This window comes from Vicia villosa, linkage group LG5, assembly GCF_029867415.1.
Source record: "Vicia villosa cultivar HV-30 ecotype Madison, WI linkage group LG5, Vvil1.0, whole genome shotgun sequence".
Classification (NCBI taxonomy): Eukaryota; Viridiplantae; Streptophyta; class Magnoliopsida; order Fabales; family Fabaceae; genus Vicia; species Vicia villosa.
Window position 1 is genome coordinate 146,269,784 of NC_081184.1, and position 19,917 is coordinate 146,289,700.

At 29.5% G+C, this 19,917-nt stretch overlaps 1 protein-coding gene across 1 annotated transcript; it reads left to right on the forward strand.

Moving 5' to 3' along the window:
* The first annotated feature begins 14,623 nt into the window (after window positions 1–14,623).
* Window positions 14,624–19,518, forward strand: LOC131603037 (SAL1 phosphatase). Its single transcript, XM_058875278.1, has 8 exons — window positions 14,624–14,895; window positions 14,995–15,070; window positions 15,798–15,871; window positions 15,956–16,161; window positions 16,257–16,467; window positions 16,553–16,651; window positions 16,790–16,943; window positions 19,069–19,518. Exons 1-8 carry the CDS (start codon window positions 14,653–14,655, stop codon window positions 19,230–19,232), a joined length of 1,227 nt encoding a protein of 408 aa, XP_058731261.1. The 5' UTR covers window positions 14,624–14,652; the 3' UTR covers window positions 19,233–19,518.
* The last annotated feature ends 399 nt before the right edge of the window (window positions 19,519–19,917 follow it).

Genomic DNA, 19,917 nt, shown 5'->3' on the forward strand with positions numbered 1-19,917 from the left:
AGCAAACACAGACAGATGAGTGGATAGAACTCCTTTATCTGGAATCAAATTTGAGTGGGACTTGAGTCTAATTTCTTCTGCCAACAATTCATTAAAAATTGAATCAACACTAGGAAGAGGATTACGATGCAGAATACCCAAATGAAGTCCCTCAAAATCATCCCTAAGGGTCTGCTTGGTATAATAGATTTAGAGAAGAGAGATTAAGGAGAGAGAGAAGTTGAAGAGAGAAGAGTTTTTTCTTCTGTTCGGAGCATCCAAGAAATAGAGGAGAGAGGCTAAAAAACTGGGGGGCCCACACTTTTTTTGATCTCTCCACTTTTGAAGAGAAAGAGCGAAGAAACTAGCTAGCTGAAACAATTTTTTCCTCATTTCCATTTTAGTCCTTGTTTTGCATACTTTTTTTTAATTTGTTTATTAAAATCTACATAATAATTTGTTTTAGAGCATTTTGCACCTATAATTTTATTTCAGCATGATATGTGTGAAAAAAGTACAGTAATATTTTTTAAAATATTTTGTACGTATAATTTTGTTTAAATATTTGTATAAGTTTATTTTAATAATTAATTTTAACTATTTGCATACTTTTTAGCTTAGGGATAAAATTGACTTTTCAAAAAATAACCACACTTCTCTCTCTTCTATTTCTCTCATATTTCTCTTATAACAAACAATTCTTTAAATTCACTCTACTTCTCACCTATTTCTCTCTTCTCATACTCTTTCTCACTTATTTCTCTCTTTTCATTTTCTCTTCTCAACCAAACACACCCTAAGTGCCATCAGAAATTGAACCAAGCGTTGCTCTTCTATTTGATCAATGTACGCTTTAACAACTTTCAATTCAGTTGATTTCATAAGAGCCAATTGATCCCACAAATTAGTCATTGCTGAATAGAACTCTTGAATGGTCATCTTATTCTATTTGTGAGCTCTAATATCACTTTCCAACTGATACCGTTTTGCAAAATTAGATTGAGCATACAAACATTTCAAATGGTCCCAAACCTCCTTAGCAGTATCATATTTTGCTAGTTGCACACCAATTAACTGAGAAATCGAATTATTGATCCAAGTAAGAATCTTCGAATTACTAACATCCCATGTTTCCAACTCTTGTGCATATTTTGCTTCATCCTTTTTATCTGTAGGTTTAACCGAGGTTCCATCAACATAACTCCACATCCTTTTTCCTTTCAAAATTTTTTTCACTACGTAACTCCAATAGGAACAATTGTCACCAACGAGTTGGACACTAACTGACTGAAGAGAGTCATCTTTTTCATTATTCATTGTGATCAACAAACCACCAAGTCACGCCGTCAGCTTCTAATGAACCAATGCCATAAAATTTCAATGAAACAGCACCGTAAACCAAACACTTTACTGAATAAACATCTTAAAAAAAATATATGGACCACTTTACGATAGATCTGAAATCAAACCGAGTTCTTTGATACCATGTTAACAATTGTAAATCTACTTAATATAAATCTAAGGTTGTCATGATGACAACCCTAGACACATGTCATTCTAATAATTTCTCTCAAATTAACCTACACACATGTCATTCTAATATCCACTATAGCACCAATCATATTTCTAACTTTTTAAATCTAAAATCAACACCTACTCTATTTTTATATTTCTTTTAAAATTGATCAACTAATAATAATAATAATATAATATTCAACTATTACTATTAAGAATAATATTATTTATATAAATGTTACTATTAACATTATTATTATTTTTGTATACTAAAATAAATTTTCTTAGTGCTAAATAAAAAATAAAATAATTTAATAATATTACATACATAAGAAAAATTTGTAATTAAATAAATTTATTAAATTAAATCAAAATTATATATCATTTATCATGATTTTAACATATTATTATATTATTTATATAAATATTCTTATTAACATTATTATAATTTTATTAGTATTATTTTTAATATTTAATATAATTTTTAACTACATTATTATGATTAAATATATATAATTAAATTAATAGATTTAAAAGATTTTTGGACAAGAATTAATTTAAAATTTAATAAATGTAAATTATTAAACACCAACTTTTAAAATTAGAACATAGCTTTCAATTTTTTTGAAAGGACCCTGCTACAAATTACGATAATTTTTTTTATATTTTTTTAAATGACAAAATATCATTATACACATCAATTTCAAAAATTTTGTCGTTACACTATTTCTACATCTAACTAATTAATTAATTTAATATTTTAAATAAAGTCATTAAATTTTATTTAGTATATTTGTGAATTCTATTCCGTTAAAATCTCATTTAACTAGAGGGAGTTTCTTAATTCCACCATTAAATAATCTCATTTAATGAGTTTTTAAAATAAATGCTTTTGGTATTATTAAAATGTATATGTATAATGCTTTTGGTTTCTTAATTTAATTTCTAAATTTTTTATTAACTTAATTTAATATCCATTGATACATCTCCTAAAAATTATTCTATACGAGAAATCTCCTATATCATTAGAATATTTAATAGTTTCTTAAATTAGGTAACAATTCCATTATCATCTAATTCTCATAACTTATAGGTCTATTATACATTTTATGACAAATAAATATATTAATGAAAACGTTTAATTATAATAAATTTAAATAATATACAATGTTATAAATTATATAACCAAACAATTAGTGAATTGGAACGTTACAATTTGAAAAATTATTACTGTCATTTATATTTATAAAAAGAAAACTTTAACAATCTTTCAACTACTCCCATAATGTGTAATAATATCAAATTTTAATAATAGGTTTTTCTGTTATAATTTTTATTGATATACTTGCTCTAGCCTTAGATGAGTATAAATATGGCACTTTAGTTTCATATCTTCACTTTTGTGCTACTTTTCAAATTTGTATGATAGTTTTTATCTTCTTTTTCTTACTTTATATACATGGATTGAATATTAATTTTTTCCGTGGCGGGATAAAAGATTATTCATTTGTTAATGGCACCTCATGTCCTCATGTAAGTATTTAGATGTTTTTAACTCTAATATTTAGATCATTTAAACAATATTTAAACAAATTGCATACATATTTATTTGTATAAAAATTCATATCGATTAACTTTTATAGATAGTAGTTTTTTTTTGTTGTGAAAAAGTTTAGGTGAGTTTTCCTTTGGGGGTTCACCATGGTAAGACAGACCTCAAGGATCAAAGAGCACTTAAGATGTACTTACAGATCATCCATCAAGGGGATCCTCACATTATCTATGGGAGTTGAGCGCACGATCTCTCGGTGTATGAGCCAACTTATTACCAATGATTAAATATCGCACATCTGAAGTAAATATCACATATCAAGACTAAATGTCACGCCTTTATATTTCATATGATTCAAAATTATTCTAATTTTAAAATTATTCTTATACTTTTGATTTCAACAATGATATAAAAAATAGTTTTTAGAATTCATTATGTATAAGTCTTATAAAAAACACCTTTGTAATGTATACTCATTTTGATACCAGTTTTAAAATTCTTCTTATCCTTTCGATTTTAATAAAAATTAAACATCATATACACTTACGACTATAACACTTCTTAAACACAAAAACTTTAGTTTGTTTATACAACAAACAAAAAGAAAACTAAAAAAAATACAATTATTATTAATCTATTTTATAATCTTTAAGTTGAGAAATAAGATAATCTATTTTTATTTTATTTTGGATTTTATTATTTGAAGAATGTTAATGGACAAATTCGATGGTGATGGTGTAAAAAAATGGATATTTTAATAAGAATATAGAAGTATATGTTTTTATGAATATTAAAGACATGTGCGATATTTTTTATGAAACACGTTAGAGATTAAAAGAGTTATAAATAAGTGGTTTAAAATATAATCATGGTAAATCAATCTTTTTATTTTCTTTTTCTTTTCATTTTTCCTTTATTCTTTTGTTTGGTATGGTAGATTTTCGGCCATTAAAAAAATTTTAAGTAGTTTTTCTATTATTTAAATTTCAAAATTTTAAACAAATGATAATAATTTTAATATATAAGGTAGCAGATTATAAAAAATTAAAGAAAATTTAAATTTAAATGATTAAAAAATGAAATATTTGTTTGATAGAAAATTTGATATTATTGAACTATTAAAGTTTTTATACCTAATTATAATTATATTGTTATAATGTTTTGAAGATCCTTAAAAATTAAAAAAGAAGCAAGTGACATAAAACATCACAAAATTCTCATATTTATTAGTAAAATTATAATTTATCAAAATTATGAATTTTTTTAAAATAATAATCATATTTCAACATAAAAAATTCTTATAAATATATTATAATAAAAATCATGCAACACACAAGTTATATACTTAACCTCAAAATACTATAAGTTTAACTTTTAGAAATTTTTATCAAAAAATTCTTAAAATTAATATTAAAACTTTGTGTTATTATTTTAATAAAATTATGAATGATTCAACTTATATGGTTAATAAAAGATAACATTATATAATAGAATAATATTAATAAAAAGCGTTTTGATGTGATATAATTGTTATAAATTAACACTAATAATATAGTTTATCATCTTAATAAAAAACTAAATATCAACTTTTAATAAATATCATAATTTTTCAATTCTAAAATACCCGTGCGGGTCAACAATCTAGTATATATAAACATAGAGAAGGAGAAACACCCTTTTAATTAGGGTTTCAATAGAATGAACAAAAACGTAAAGAGTAAGTGTTACACCAAAGTATAAATACTAAATGCTAAGAAAGACTTAACTACCCTTACAAATATATAATTAATCAATATAATATTATTATTATTATTATTATTATTATTATTATTATTATTAATAACAACTAACAGTAATAACTTGATAAAATAGAAAAGTTCAACAAAACCTTAATTTCTTGTACAAAACCTTCAACCATGTCATGTTTATTCTCTTCATTATCAAAGAAATTGTCATTTTTCATAAATAAAAAAGCACGAAAATGATGATTGTATGGTGAAGAAGAAAACATATACTAGTAATTGATAATGATAATTGCATTATGAAGAGGAAGGATATTTATAATTTGTTTTATCTTTCATATTTAAAGTGATGGAGATGTGGGAGATACATAGATTTGGAAAGAAAGTGGATCAAAGCATAATAGTGAGTTTTAAAATTTGTTAAATTAATTTTCATTATTTTAATAAATAATGATAAACATAATGAGCACTGGATTATTTAAGATGTTGCAATACTCTTCAAATAATAATAATAATAATAATAATAATCATAATAAGAAAAATTTATATATAAAAAATGTAAGAATGAAAACAACATAAATGTATGATTGAATTTATTTGGAAAGAGAAAAATAAATAAGGGTATAATAGGAAAAATAACTCTAATAATCCACTATCTTGGTTGAAGAGCTTTTTGCTAAAATGACACTTAAAAAGGAATGGAGGGAGTACAACTTAAAATCAAAATTTAAAGAAAGACTTATCTTTTTCAAACTGGCTACTGTACCCAAACTTGATCCTAGAACCTTATGTTCATGTGTCACATAGCCTTCCATATTAAAAATATAAAAAATAAAGAGAAAATGGGTGATGCACTGACAGTGTAAAATATTTTTACACTTTTAACCAATCACCACCATGTATCCAATTAAAATATTTTTTTATTTTTAAAAAAGTTTAATGACATAACAAATTTATGGCTTTCTATTAAGAATCGAACCAGGCTCTTCTTAATTTCAGACAGAATAAGTAACCACTAGGCTACTTCGCCCATTTTGTATAGTTTATAAACTAAATATAATTTAATATCTAATACAAAAAAAGAAACATATCATCCAGGAACAGCCATGAACAAATTGATAAAAAAGAATGTATATAAAGACAAAGGTGAATTACCTCTATATTCTGCAATCATATTTTTAGTACCAAATCATAATTAAATATAGTTATTACCATCACTCTCATATGTTAGTGTTATATAGACTTATGGTAATTTAATTCAATTTAATTTTCCAAACAATCACATTAAGAATCTTATAATCTTTGAATAATTATTAATAAATAATGTTAGTAGTGGTAAAGTTAAAAACGTGGATGTAACATAACTAAAACCCAGAAAACTCTCCAAAAACGAGCCACTTTGTTTCCACCAACAATTGCATAGAACAACACCCAGAAAAATAATGAAGAAGCACTAGAAGAGAGAAATACCCTCGGCTCTCTCCCTTGCTGAAATCACAACCGTTTCAACACGTTCCAACCACTAACGTTTCACCTCCAACAACTTGTGTTCAGATCCAAACAACAACTCTTTTTAGATTCTTGCAATTTTGTTCATGATTCTTATTTCTTGCGATTCCAAACAACCACTCGGTTGTCGTTTCCATGGACGGCGAATTAGACGGTGAATCTGAAGGAGGGAGTGAAAGTGAGAGTGATTGAGAGGTGCAATTTTGAGGAATTGGAAATGGGTATTGGAAATGGAAAGAGTAGGGTTTTGAAGGAGAAAGTGAGTTTCAGAGATTAAGACTAAATCAAATATGATTGGATAATTGTTTGGTCCCAATTTATTAAATCTAGTTTAATTATTTTTAATTTAATTAATAAATCTATTTATTGTTTTAATCAATTTAACAAATCTGGTAATTATTTATTATTATTATTATTATTTATTTTTATTTTATTTTTCACACAAAATAACCCACATGGCAATTAAAATAATCTATCTGGCAATTTAAATAAACACGTGTCAGCCACATGTATGCCACATACACCATTCCATTGAGTTTGACTAACGGGGCTGACGGAAAGGACAAACGTGGTCCTTTTTGAACAATTAAAGGACCACTTTGACACTTTTTAAAGATAAGGGACCAGAATGGACCTTGGGGTATAATTAAGGGACCAAAAAGAGTATTTTGCCAAAACAAAACTACAAAAATAGTTGGCGATAGGGGTGGACAACGGTTCGGTTCGGGTTCGGGCCCAAACCACTGAACCGAACCAACCCACGGGTGAGAAGTGTAGGCCCAACTTCCGACCATTTTTTTATTCGGTTTTTTCGGGTTCAGTTTAATTCGGTTCGGTTAACAAAATCGGTTTTTTTCGGTTACCATTTTATTGGGCCAAATCAAATTTTAAGTAAATCAATTTCTCTTTTTACAGTTTAAATCAGTCATAATAATTATTGGGCCAGTTTAAAATTATGGCCCAACTTAATTCATTAATTTTTCATTTCAACACATCTTAAAATTTGTAATGAATTACTTTCATATTTCATTTAATATATTTTCATTGAAAAGGAAATTATATTCATTTAATATATTTTCATATTTTATTTAATATATTTCATTCAATATTGGGAGATTTAATGTCCAATGTAAGAGATTTGTCCATTCAATATTGTGAGATTTAATCTTGTTCTGTCCAATGTAAGAGATTTGTCCATTCTTCTTCTATTCTTCCTCCAACTGAATTCATGCAAAAACCTGTTATAAGTTGTTACCATTTTAATGATTAAAAATAAAAAATTAAACGAAAGTGATAATAAACAATAATTACAATTCAACTAATAAATTCATAAACAAGTAAAATTCAAAATTATTAAATAGTAAAAATAACCATAGTTTTAATGCTTTTTAAATTTAATTTGAATTTCATATTAAAGTTCATAAATTCAATATATTAAAACTATAACTAATTTCTTATAATCAATTTTTGATTTAACTTTTTGACATTAAAACTCATAAATTCAAAATTAATCATCCATAAACAAACATAAAAACAGTTGTTGTGAGCTTGACTAGAGTTAATACTTTCACATAAAACAACACTAATTCCAAAATATAAACAATAAAGAGAAAAAAAAATCAAATATAGATCAATTTACCTACTATTTGAAGAAGGTATCCTTGACATTGTTTACTGATACTCTCTTCAACCCTGGAAGAAGAGGGAAAAGAAAGATATGAAACAAATCAATCATGAAAATATTAATAATGCAGGGAAGAATAACAATAACATGAAGATCTCAGACAAAATAGATCTAGATCTGAAAATATTAATAACAGCTTCAAGAATAATAACCAATGGAGACCAACTAATCTATAAACCAGAAATTGATACCTGATACATACCAAGAGAAGGAAGGCAAGAACATCAATGAGAATAACATGTATCATAAATGAATTCCTTTACCTTAGGTTTTAACTAAAAAGAGAATAAAACAAATACTAAAATTATGTTAGTTCTTACAATATAAACTAAAACTAATGAGATTATAAGAAATGAGTTCCTTCACCTTAGGTTTTAAGTAATGAGATCTAAACAAGTTAACAATCCAGCAAAAACAAAGCTTTTGTAAAAGTTTTATATGAGTCTTCAATTTCACCCGTTAAAGTACTAACACTATCTTAAAAATTCAAGATCAGCACATAGTATTGAAAAAAATAGTGTCCAAAACTTTCTCCAACAAACAAAATAGTAGTTAAAAAATTCATTAACTCACAAACTACCATGCTTGTTTTGCAATCAGTCATCTCTAGAGAAGTTTCTCTTTATCTTCCTGCAACATCTGATAAAAATAACTCTCAAAAGAACATGTTGCATCTCGTTCTGTATACAAAAGACCAAGAACAAATTAAACCAATCATAAATTATTAACCAACTACAACTATACAAATTAATGAAATAGAAACTGAAAAACCATAAGTCCACCATTAACACTAATTCTACTGAACACACATACATCATTGACAACTAACAATCTTTATAAGAAAATATTCAGATTTGATAGTACTTTATTAGCAAAATAAAGAAATTAACTGAGACATACAGAAAACATATAAGACAAGTCAAATAAGAGGGGAAAAAGGGTTTGATAACCACTGAAATCATAGATCTGAAAAAGTGAGAGGAGGAAACAAACTTAATCAAAAACCATGGATGAATGGAGAGATAGGTAGCATCGAGTGGAAGATTTGTATGAGATAAGTTGAATGGCTGCAAAGCTCTTTATGGAAGACGATGAAGTTGAGAACAGAAGCCCTAAAATGAGAGCCAAGTTGAGAACGACAACCCTAGAATGAAATTACAGAGTGCAAGATGACAACCCTAATCCAACTTTATGAAGGCTCACATTGGGCCAAGGATTGATGGTCAGCTTGGGCCAAAAATAATTGAAGTCCAGCTATCAGTGTAGCTTCGGTCGGATTCGGATTCCGACGGGCTAAATATCACCAACCAAAACCGACTGAAAGTGTCTGACATCACCCTATTTAATGGTCCGCTTGAATCCGTGGCCCGAAACAATCCGACCGGCAATCCAAAATTCGTTTCGGATCGAACGGTTACTCTCGGACGGTGTTAGTTTGTCCACCCCTAGTTGGCGATGCGTCAAACAACAGGAAAAACCAACTAAATTGGTGATAGTTATTACGTGAGAGAAGATCTAATAATAAAAACAGTGCTTAAATCCTCTAGCATAAAATGCTTCGGATGAAGTTGATAGATGATGATCTGACACAGAGAAAAACAACAACAATAAAACATACAATCATTGGCAAATAAATAAAAATAAAAGAAAGTGAAAAACAATGAAAAGAAGAGTATGATCATGAAGTGAATTATAAATATGCAAATGCTGCACATGAAAAGTGAAGATGCGAGGTTATAGAAATGTATTTATTAGTTATAATAATTAAATAAATAGAGAAAATGGGTGATGCACTGACAGTGTAAAATATTTTTACACTGTCAACCAATCACCACCCATGTATCTAATTAAACCACTTTTTTATTTAAAAAAAAATTAATGACATGGAACATTTATGATTTTCTATTGGATGACAGTGTAAAACTATTTTACACTGTCAGTGCACTACCTTTTAACTCAAATAAATAATAATGAAATTACTCAAATAGTCTGAATTTTAACTCCAAAATATACTTCAATGACTCGACAACTTTAATTAATAAGATATTATTATTTGATCTTAACATAAATTTTAAATGTAAAAATATGTCAAACATTTAAATTAGGCTACATAATATTTATACACATTTTAAATTAAATCAAAATGAATTATAAATATAATTGTACTTTTAAATTAAATTACACATTTATTTTTTAGTTACAATTTAAATTGCTTCTTTAACAAGCTTAATCACTCATTGAAAATCTAAAATAGAGTTTAGTTAATTATAAACTAGAAAATGAATGGCTCTAAGTAAGAGAAATTTCTACCATGCTCCTGTATAAAAGTAAAATTTTAATATTATTTCGGGTTGGTTCGGTTATCCGCAAACCTATTTGAATGAATCGAATATGTCTATCTAGACTCATTTGAAATTGACATCTTGATCTAATGAACCCTCAACCCGTTTTAATCAAATATACAAATATTTACACAAAAGTTGGGATTTTATTATAAAAACTAAAAGAATAGAATCGATAAGTGCCACAAATATATACTCAAAATAACGATATTTTGGCACTTATCAAAGTGTGTCTTTTATTTGTTGTCATTGTTGATTATCACTATTGTGTGATTAAAGGGAAGTGAGAGGGATCTCATATTCCGGGAAGTCTTAGATAGAAATATCACGGATAGTGATTAGGTGTGAAGTTTGTAAAATTAGAGGTTGTTTAGAACTTCAAACTAATACTATTATATTGCATTTCCTTCCTGACTTGGATGTCCTCAAATATAGGTGAAATTACACCGAATTGAGTTAACAATTGACCTGCGTTATTTATTTCCTGCAGATTACTTCAATTGGTTTATTGTTATGTTGTTACAATGTCTTAACATTGCATTTGATATCCTAGTGTCTTGACATCATATACGATACTTGTTCTGTTTGTGCCATAATCTCAAAAACATTTGAGTGTGTTTCAAAATACTGTGAATCAGATTGCAACTACTGAAATTAAGTTGGATGGTGAGTTGCAAGACTTATTATTCCTTAGATCTTTGTTTGATAATTGAGAAGCTTTTGTTGTGGCACTTACTAGGTCAACTTTGGTTATGAAGTTGATAATGTCAACGGTTAAAGATAGCGTGCTTAATGAAAATTAGGTTTCCACCATTTAAACACGTATTTTGGGCTTTTTTTGGGTGATTTTGGATGTCCATACATGTACCGATACACGTCCCATGCTTCCATACACACATGGGTACGTGTATGGGTACACGTATAAGCCGAAAATTCAATTTTTACAGCTTTTATATGTGTATGGATACGCGTATGGCCTGAGGGGGAAAATGTCAAATTAGCCTTTGTTTTCTTCATAAGAGTTGCAACAATGTTGATGTTAAGTGTCAATCGATTGGCCAATGCAAAACTATCCAAAACTTTTATGATTTACTTCATCAATACCACACATGTTATTATCAATGGCTATTATTTTTTATCATCATCAAAAGCACATTGACCTTCAGGAGAGATTATTTGATTACAAACTTGTAAAACTTGGTTCCATATGTTTCTTGTTAATGCTTCGTCTTCTCTTCTTCTTTCTAAGATTCCACAAGATTATACTTCTTCTTCACAATTTGCTCTTATTTCAAACAACTGTTGTGATATACATTATAATTCATAACATTTAACAACGATTTTTTAAACAACCATTGTGATATATACATAGGTTATTGTAAATCATATGTTATACTTATTTCGCCAATACTCACTAAATATATAACATTTCAATCTGATCTACATCATTATGATATGACAAATTAAGTTATATTATAAGAACCAGTTACACATTCAATGCTAAACAATAATTCTTTAACTCTTTATCCACATTTTGCTCTTTAACTATTAGAACTTCGTTTATTGCTCGTAGACCTCTTCCTACACCTCTAGTTCATTTTGCAATATATTATTTATTTTGGAAACAAAAATTTAAAAATTGCAATGATATAATTTTTATTAAATAAAAATAATTATTTGAAAGTAAAAAATAATTATAATAAATTGATAGAAGCAATAGAGAAAAATCACAAAAAAGAAGAAGCAGACGAAAGAAAATAATAATTTTAAAATAATAAAATAAAACTTAGGATATTTTAGTAAATGTATTAATTTATTAAATATCAACGGTCACATTCCCCTCCTCCCATTTGAATCCCTCCGATTTGGAGGAACACAGAAAATGTGATTTCTGTTTGGTAAAAATAGCGGTTGACTGATAAGTTAGCTAATAGCTGATAGCTTATGGCTGATGGCTGATGACTGATAGCTTATAGCTTATAGCTGATGACTGATGACTTATAGCTGATAAGCGGATTAAAATATTTGGTAAAATTAGCGGTTCAACTAGCTGATTAATTAAAATGACATAAAGGACATTTAATATATAATTATTTTATTTTAAATTAAAATAAATTATAGAGGGTAAAAGTGGATTTTAGTTAAAATAATAAGGGTAAAAATGGAAGAAAAAATGATATGCTATAAGCTATAAGCTAAAACGCTATTTGAAATAGCGTCTGAAAAATAAGCTATAAGCTAGTAAAATAAGCTATAAGCTCGTAATGAAAAGACCATTACCAAACAGGTCTTTTATTATTATTATATGAGCTTATAAGCTATAAACTATAAGACATAAGCTCAAAAAGTGGCATGCCAAACAGAGCCTTGAAGGGATTTTGCTCCTGTCCCCTCTCCTCCTCTTCCCTCCTAAAAATTGAACCAAATACATTTTGTTATAAATATTCCCCCTCCTCCTCTCTCCTCCCCTCCCTTTCTCTCATCTCCATTTATCTTGAATCAAACACACTCTTAGTAAATCTATTTTATTTATTTATTTGTTTTTCATAAATTTTTATCCATTGGATCATGAACATGAGTAGAGCTGTCAAATAAGCCCAATTTTTCAAAACCCCAATTTTTTAGCCCCACTAAAGCCCTATTTTATTAAGCCCTTTGTTAATGAGAAATTTTTTAGGCCCCATAATTTTAGGCCCCTTAATTAATATGTTATTTTTGGGCCCTATTGAGGGGCCTTATTTTGTTTCAAAAATTTCATTTCTAGTTTCAATATGGATTATCATCATCATATCATCATACTAAATTATAATTCTAGAAGATCTTCCACCAAAATTTTCCGCCAATTTTTTTAATAAATATAAATAATTAAATTAATTAAATGAATTAAAAACTCCCACTATTTCAAAAACACTTTCTTAATTATTATAATCAATTTAAAAATTGATTCAAATTATGTATTTTGTTTTCATAACTTCGTCAAAAAATCAAAAAATAAATGGATAACTGCATCAAAATGAATCCACTATTCGGTCCCACTAAAGAAACAACTATGGTTTAATAAATATTAATTAATTATTAATTAATTTAAATTATATATTAAATATATATATTTAATTAAATAAATAAAACAATTAATCCACTACTCGATCCCACTAAAGAAACTACCATGATTTTGAAACTTCTTTCCACTATCACTATCTCTTTCTCCTTCTATATTAATTCCATATACTCTACATTTATTATAACTTCTTTATTAGTTATAAATTGCACTTCAATTTTTTAAAACTATGTTTACTGTTGAGATCATTGCTACACTCCATTTCTTACTACAACTAATAAGTGTCTAGGATGGTCAGATGCACAATTTAATAATTTAACATGTGTTTTGTCTCTGTTTAATACTCCCTCCTGATACTATTATAAACAAAAAATTACATTAAATCTTAGTCACAAACTCACAATTATAAGCAAATCGTATTACTATTATACTATTGATTTAATTCAAAAATATTATATGTTAGTAGTTGATTCATCAACTATAGCTAAGAATATTATAATAAATTTTATTTAGATTGTATATGAAATTAAAAAAAATTAATTACACTTAATCAATTTTTTTAATTGGTGCGAAAATAATGATTTTATTTTATAATTCTGTAATTGTGACCCGAGAGAATATTAAAATTGTAAATTACTACGACATAATTATTTAAATTTTTTAACTTTTTCCTTTTCAATTTCTTTTTCTTATGTAAAAACAAAATCCGAACATGTTTATCTACTTCTTTTTTATTTTGGTGGATATCCATGATTTATTGTTTCGTTGCCACGTTCAAAGAAAGTTGAAACGAAATCAAAGAAAATATAATCATCACCGTTACTTACTCATCCTTCCCAATAAAAATCATTTACTTGATTTTAAAGGATTTTTAACATAGATAATTTTCCAGTGATTCAAGAATTCAACTTGAATTAAGATTTTATTTGATTTGGGGCCTAATGGCCCTCTTTTAAATTTTGGGGCCTTTTAAGTTTGGGCCCTATGTGTTTAAGGGCCTATTATTTTTGAATTTGTTTTAGGCCCCATTATTATGGGGCTGGGGCTCAAATTAATTGGCCCCATAAATTGACACCTCTAAACATGAGGATGGCTGAAGAGATAAGCATGAGAGGATCTTTTCCTTTTAATTTTCTCTCAGTTTTTAGGATTGAGTTGTGTAAATCCTTACAAATATTTTATTTATTTTTTAATTAATAAAAGGTGTTACCAATATTCTAAAATGCCGCAACAATGTTTTAAGAGTGTAAAAAATGAAATGAGAACGGAAAATGGGGACACAGACACGTTGGTTGGTTGCAACAAGAGCAGTAGCAATAAAGGATTGGAGTTGTTGCGAAACATTCCGCAAAAAATCCATCACCACCACCGTCTCTTGTTTCTCGTCAACGACAAGATCCTCTTCACTCTCTTGTACTTGGTCTCCATTCACGACAATAGTTTCTTCAATGTCTTACGACAAGGAGCTCGCTGCTGCTAAGAAAGCAGCCACTCTCGCTGCTCGTCTCTGTCAGGTACGCCATTCCCCAATCTCTTCATTCTCTAACCCTAAAACAACAACGGATATTTATTCTTTTCTTGCTTGTGTTGTATGGGTTGGTTTGTTGATTCAGAAAGTACAGAAGGCTCTTTTGCAATCTGATGTTCACTCTAAATCAGATAAAAGTCCTGTCACTGTTGCTGATTATGGTTAGAAACGCTTTCATTTCCATTGTTTTTTCATTCTAACATTCATACTGCTTCTGTTGTGAGTAGTTTATTATGCATTCCATTAATTTCTATCTAACTAATTCGACTTGTACCTAATAAGTTAGTGGCGCCATGGTAGATAACATGGCCGTTTTTGGGCTCCTCGTAATAGTTAAATCGGCCAATATTGTGGGTTTTTCCGCCATAATCCAATATAACGGCACCGCAAAGCAACTGGTGGTATGGCGGGATTTTGGCTCTCCGTCATGGACCGCCATCCACCATCGACAACACTGGTATTGACACGAAATCATTTTCGAGCCTTCACCAATGAACTTTAGCTTTTAGGACCTATTTGTATAAATGACTTAATTAAGTGCTTATAGCATAAGCACTTCTCACATAAGTGCTTATTTATACACTATTTCCATAACAATATAAAATAAAGTCATAATGCTTTCATATAAACTGTAAGCTGTTTTCATGATCTATCACGAAGAACTTATGGAAATAAGCTAAAACTAGCTTTTGGACATGTCATTACTTGTTTGTTTTCATAAGCTTTCCCAAAGTAGTTTCACAAGTGCTTATCCCTATAGATAAATTCAAATAAGTCAATTTAAATAGGCCCTTAGTTTTCGAATAGCTTCTAATCTCATTAGTTGAAGTTTGTCTGAAATCGCATGTTTGCTTGGTATAACTTCTGTTGCTTACATTTGGTTGACAGGTTCACAGGCCTTGGTCAGCTTGACACTTGAGAGAGAGCTTCCTTCTCAATCATTTTCACTAGTAGCCGAGGAGGTAAAACGGCAACTCTTACAAATTTCTTGGACATGCAGAATCTGCTTTGTTTTTTTTAAAATCCTGCTTTTAAACTCTAATCAGGATTCAGGGGATCTTCGTAAGGAAAGTGGCCAGGATACACTGAGGCGCATTACAGATCTTGTCAATGATACTATCGCTAACGAAGGATCACATAGCTTTTCTACTTTAACAACGGATGATGTGCTTAAGGCCATTGATAGTGGTAAGTCTGAAGGTGGTTCCGTTGGTCGCCACTGGGTTTTGGATCCAATAGATGGGACTAAAGGGTATGTTTCGTTCGTAAAACAAAAATTCGCTGTGCTGATTAAAATTTGTTGTGCTGAGTCACCAAGTAGATCTTGCTTGTCTGATGACATTACAGGTTTGTAAGAGGAGACCAATATGCCATTGCATTAGCTTTGCTAGATGAAGGGAAAGTTGTATTGGGTGTTTTGGCTTGCCCAAATCTTCCACTGGCAACCATTGGCCGTAATGAGGAGCATTCTTCTTCAAATGAAGTTGGGTGTCTTTTCTTTGCTAAAGTTGGTGATGGAACATATATGCAGGCATTGGATGGCTCTACACAGACTAAGGTTGTTCTGATAGAATGTTGTCTTACTTGAAACTATTGCTTATGACAACTATGTCATGACAACCTGTCTTGTTATCACCATCCAGGTGAATGTTAGTGCTGTTGATAATCCAGAAGAAGCGTCATTTTTTGAATCTTATGAAGCAGCACACTCCTCACATGACTTGTCCAGCACTATTGCAGAAGTAATGCTTACTGTTAACCGTTTTTCCTTTTTTTAATTATTTATTTATTTATTTATTTATTTATTCTCTTATCTCTTGCATTTTTTATATTTAATTTGATGACATTCCTTGAATTGAACATTATGATTCCATGAACAGAAACTCGGTGTCAAAGCACCGCCAGTCAGAATTGACAGCCAAGCAAAATATGGAGCTCTGTCTAGAGGAGATGGAGCTATATATTTGCGTTTCCCCCACAAAGGATACCGTGAAAAAATATGGGATCATGCTGCTGGAAGTATTGTTGTGACAGGTGTGTTTCATTCTTTTTGTCTTTTTGGTTACAAATGATTTCCTTTCAGTCAATGAAGCACAAATAAGATACGGGTATCAAATACGTCAGTCATTGAAAAGTATAAGATACAATACGTTTAAGATGCATGTATAAAAAATAAAATTAGACATTAGTTAAATAATTGTCTTACAAAAACCAAACATAAAACACAACTTTTAACACATTAATAAATATTAAATCTAAACCAAGATATTGGAATAATGGATAATATTGATCAGTAACTCACTAATCAAGGGAATTGAATTTGCAACAATTGATAATTGGTAATAGAGTTTTAGGAAAAAGAAAGCAATCCTGAAAAATGGTAACCGTGAGAGAATATTAAATGGGGCATCACAAGTTACTTAAGAGAGAGAAGAGGTAATTAAAGTTGAGAGAAGAGTAGTAATTAAGGAAGGAAAAGTTTGATTAATTAGCCGTTTCTTGGCGTATTGGAGATCTATCAACGGCGAGTCATCGACGTGTTGAATTTTTTTTTGTTTTTTCAAAACAAAAAATTTGGATACTCCTTCGATATGTATCAACGCCATATTACAGCGTATTCGGTACAATTTGGCAAAGATTTTAGCGTATCTGTGCTTTATTGTCCCCATCTTTCAGCTAGTTCTGGAACATAAGAAAGTGCTTGATGAATTTATTTTGAAAGTGAGAACACGTTCTGAAAATGGAGGGCGAGAGAAGCACGGGTGAGTCGGGCCAGGTGGAAGTCATGACGATGATGTAGGGTGTTGGATGGCAGAGGAGGTGGAGTGTCAATTGGCAGAAACAACGGATGGTGTTGGGCAATGGAAGCAACATAGATGGTGGAGGGTGTCAGATTGTAGTTGTGGCAGTGGTGGAGGGTGTTGGGAATTGATAGTAGTGACTAAGACGGAGGGTGTCGGGTCTTGAAAGCAACAATGGAGAATGTTGGGCACTAACAGTGGAATGTTTCAGGTTATGGAGACAACACAGCGACTCAAACAACTTTTTTTTATTTCTTTCTTTTATAAACAAAAGCAGTCTTAGAAACTATGGTCTAACAGATCCCTTAGTCATGAATAGTATTAAGAGTATTCTTATGAGCGTATTATTTAATATTATTTATAAAAGGTGTTTTGCTCAATTCATGTTATCTTTCATAAATTCATATACTTTACATAGCTAAGGTGGATTTTTTTCCATGCTATTGCAATTAGATAACGCTTCTAAATTGAATGGATTAATTACAACAATTGCATTCTAGGAATTAAGAGTATGATGCCAAGGAACTATAGTTCAGTGTTATCAAATAGCGGCGGATATACATGGTGATGGCGGTTTTTGGGTTCACCGCAATGGAAAAAAATCGGCCGATATTGCTGGTTTTTCCGCCATAATCTGCTATAATGGCACCGCAAAGCGGCTGTTATGGCGGGATTTTGGCTCTCCGCCATGGACCGCCATCTGCCATCGGCAACACTGCTCTAGATGTGAGAACCAACAAGTTGATTACTAAATCCTTACTGGTTCTTTCTCGCATCTATCGACTTTGGTAGAAGCCATTGAATTTGAACATACACAAAGTCTGACTTTTGTCTTTTTTTCTCTTAAACATCTTGATATTGCTTACAGAATCAAGCTATTCTGTTTTACGAATAACAAGCCTTCAATTTTTCTACTTTACTACCATAAATCTATCATACAACTTTAACTGCTTCCGTTTGAATCCTAAGTCAATGTTGCACTGCACCATTCATGCTGAAACGTTAGAAGTCGAAAGGTTAATGGTATTTCTATGATTCAGGGAAGGATCTGCAGTGAGACTGATCTAGAGAAACATAAAATGTCTTGGAATTTAAATGCAGTAATGATTTGAGTTTTAACATCTCAAAGGGAAACATAAATGTTTTCAAGAAAATAAATGCAAGACTAAAATTTGTAACGAACAGAATAGAAATTTATGCAGCTAGGATAATATTTCTATGATTGAGATTGGAGCAGAAAAGACTTTGCTTGACATGTTGCAGTATGTCATTCCGGTACAGTTAAAAAGGTCTGTGTTGATTGTGTCTTCAACTTCTAATCTTGTACTTATAATTGTTTGACAATTGAACTTGTGCAGAAGCTGGAGGCATTGTCTCAGATGCTGCAGGGAACCCTTTGGACTTCTCAAAAGGAAAGTTTCTTGATGTTGATACTGGTATTATTGTTACAAACCAGAACTTGATGCCTTCGCTTCTAAGAGCAGTTAAAGAATCCCTCAATGAGAAAGCATCATCCTTGTGATATTCGATAAGCGGATGATTCTACTGTTGAGCTTCTTTATTTTGTTGTCAGCTCCAGTTATGCGAACCTTCCCATCAATTATGCTATATTTCATACGGGATCTGAGATGATTGGACTTCCTCAGATAGTATATTTACATCATATTTCTGTTATGCCTTTTGCTTGAGTTGGAGGTCCCTTTTTTTTATCCTTCCATGTACTTTTCCCCCCTCTAACTCTTATTTCTAGTAAGAGACTTTTATTTCAAACCTAGTTTGATATCTATCACTTCTAGATTAGCTCACAAGATATTGTTCATTATTTTTACAGATACATTGTTCAATTAAAACCATAAATTTCGTGAATGTTAAGATAATAAAAAATGGTAATGATGTTTCAATATCAAAAGTGGACACCAAATAGGCTGTCACTATTGTTATATATTTTAGAAATCAGCGTATGCATGAGTAAGTGCAAGATAGATATAAAGATATAGTGTTATACTCCCTCAATTTCAAAATAAATGTCGTTTTAACAAATAAAATTTGTTTCAAAATGAAAGTCATTTTTACTTTTCAATGAAGAATAATTGTTATTTCTTCAATTGTACCCTTTAATTATTACTTTGTACACTACTTTTAACATATTTATAAGATTAATTTAGTAACAGTGTAATAAATTAGAACAATATTATTATATTTCTTAA

Coding starts and splice junctions, on each gene's coding strand:
- LOC131603037 (XM_058875278.1), top strand. CDS start 14,653: ATGGGGACACAGACACGTTGGTTGGTTGCAACAAGAGCAGTAGCAATA. Junction 16,468..16,552: donor ATGGCTCTACACAGACTAAG/GTTGTTCTGATA, acceptor ATCACCATCCAG/GTGAATGTTAGTGCTGTTGA. Junction 16,652..16,789: donor TGTCCAGCACTATTGCAGAA/GTAATGCTTACT, acceptor TTCCATGAACAG/AAACTCGGTGTCAAAGCACC.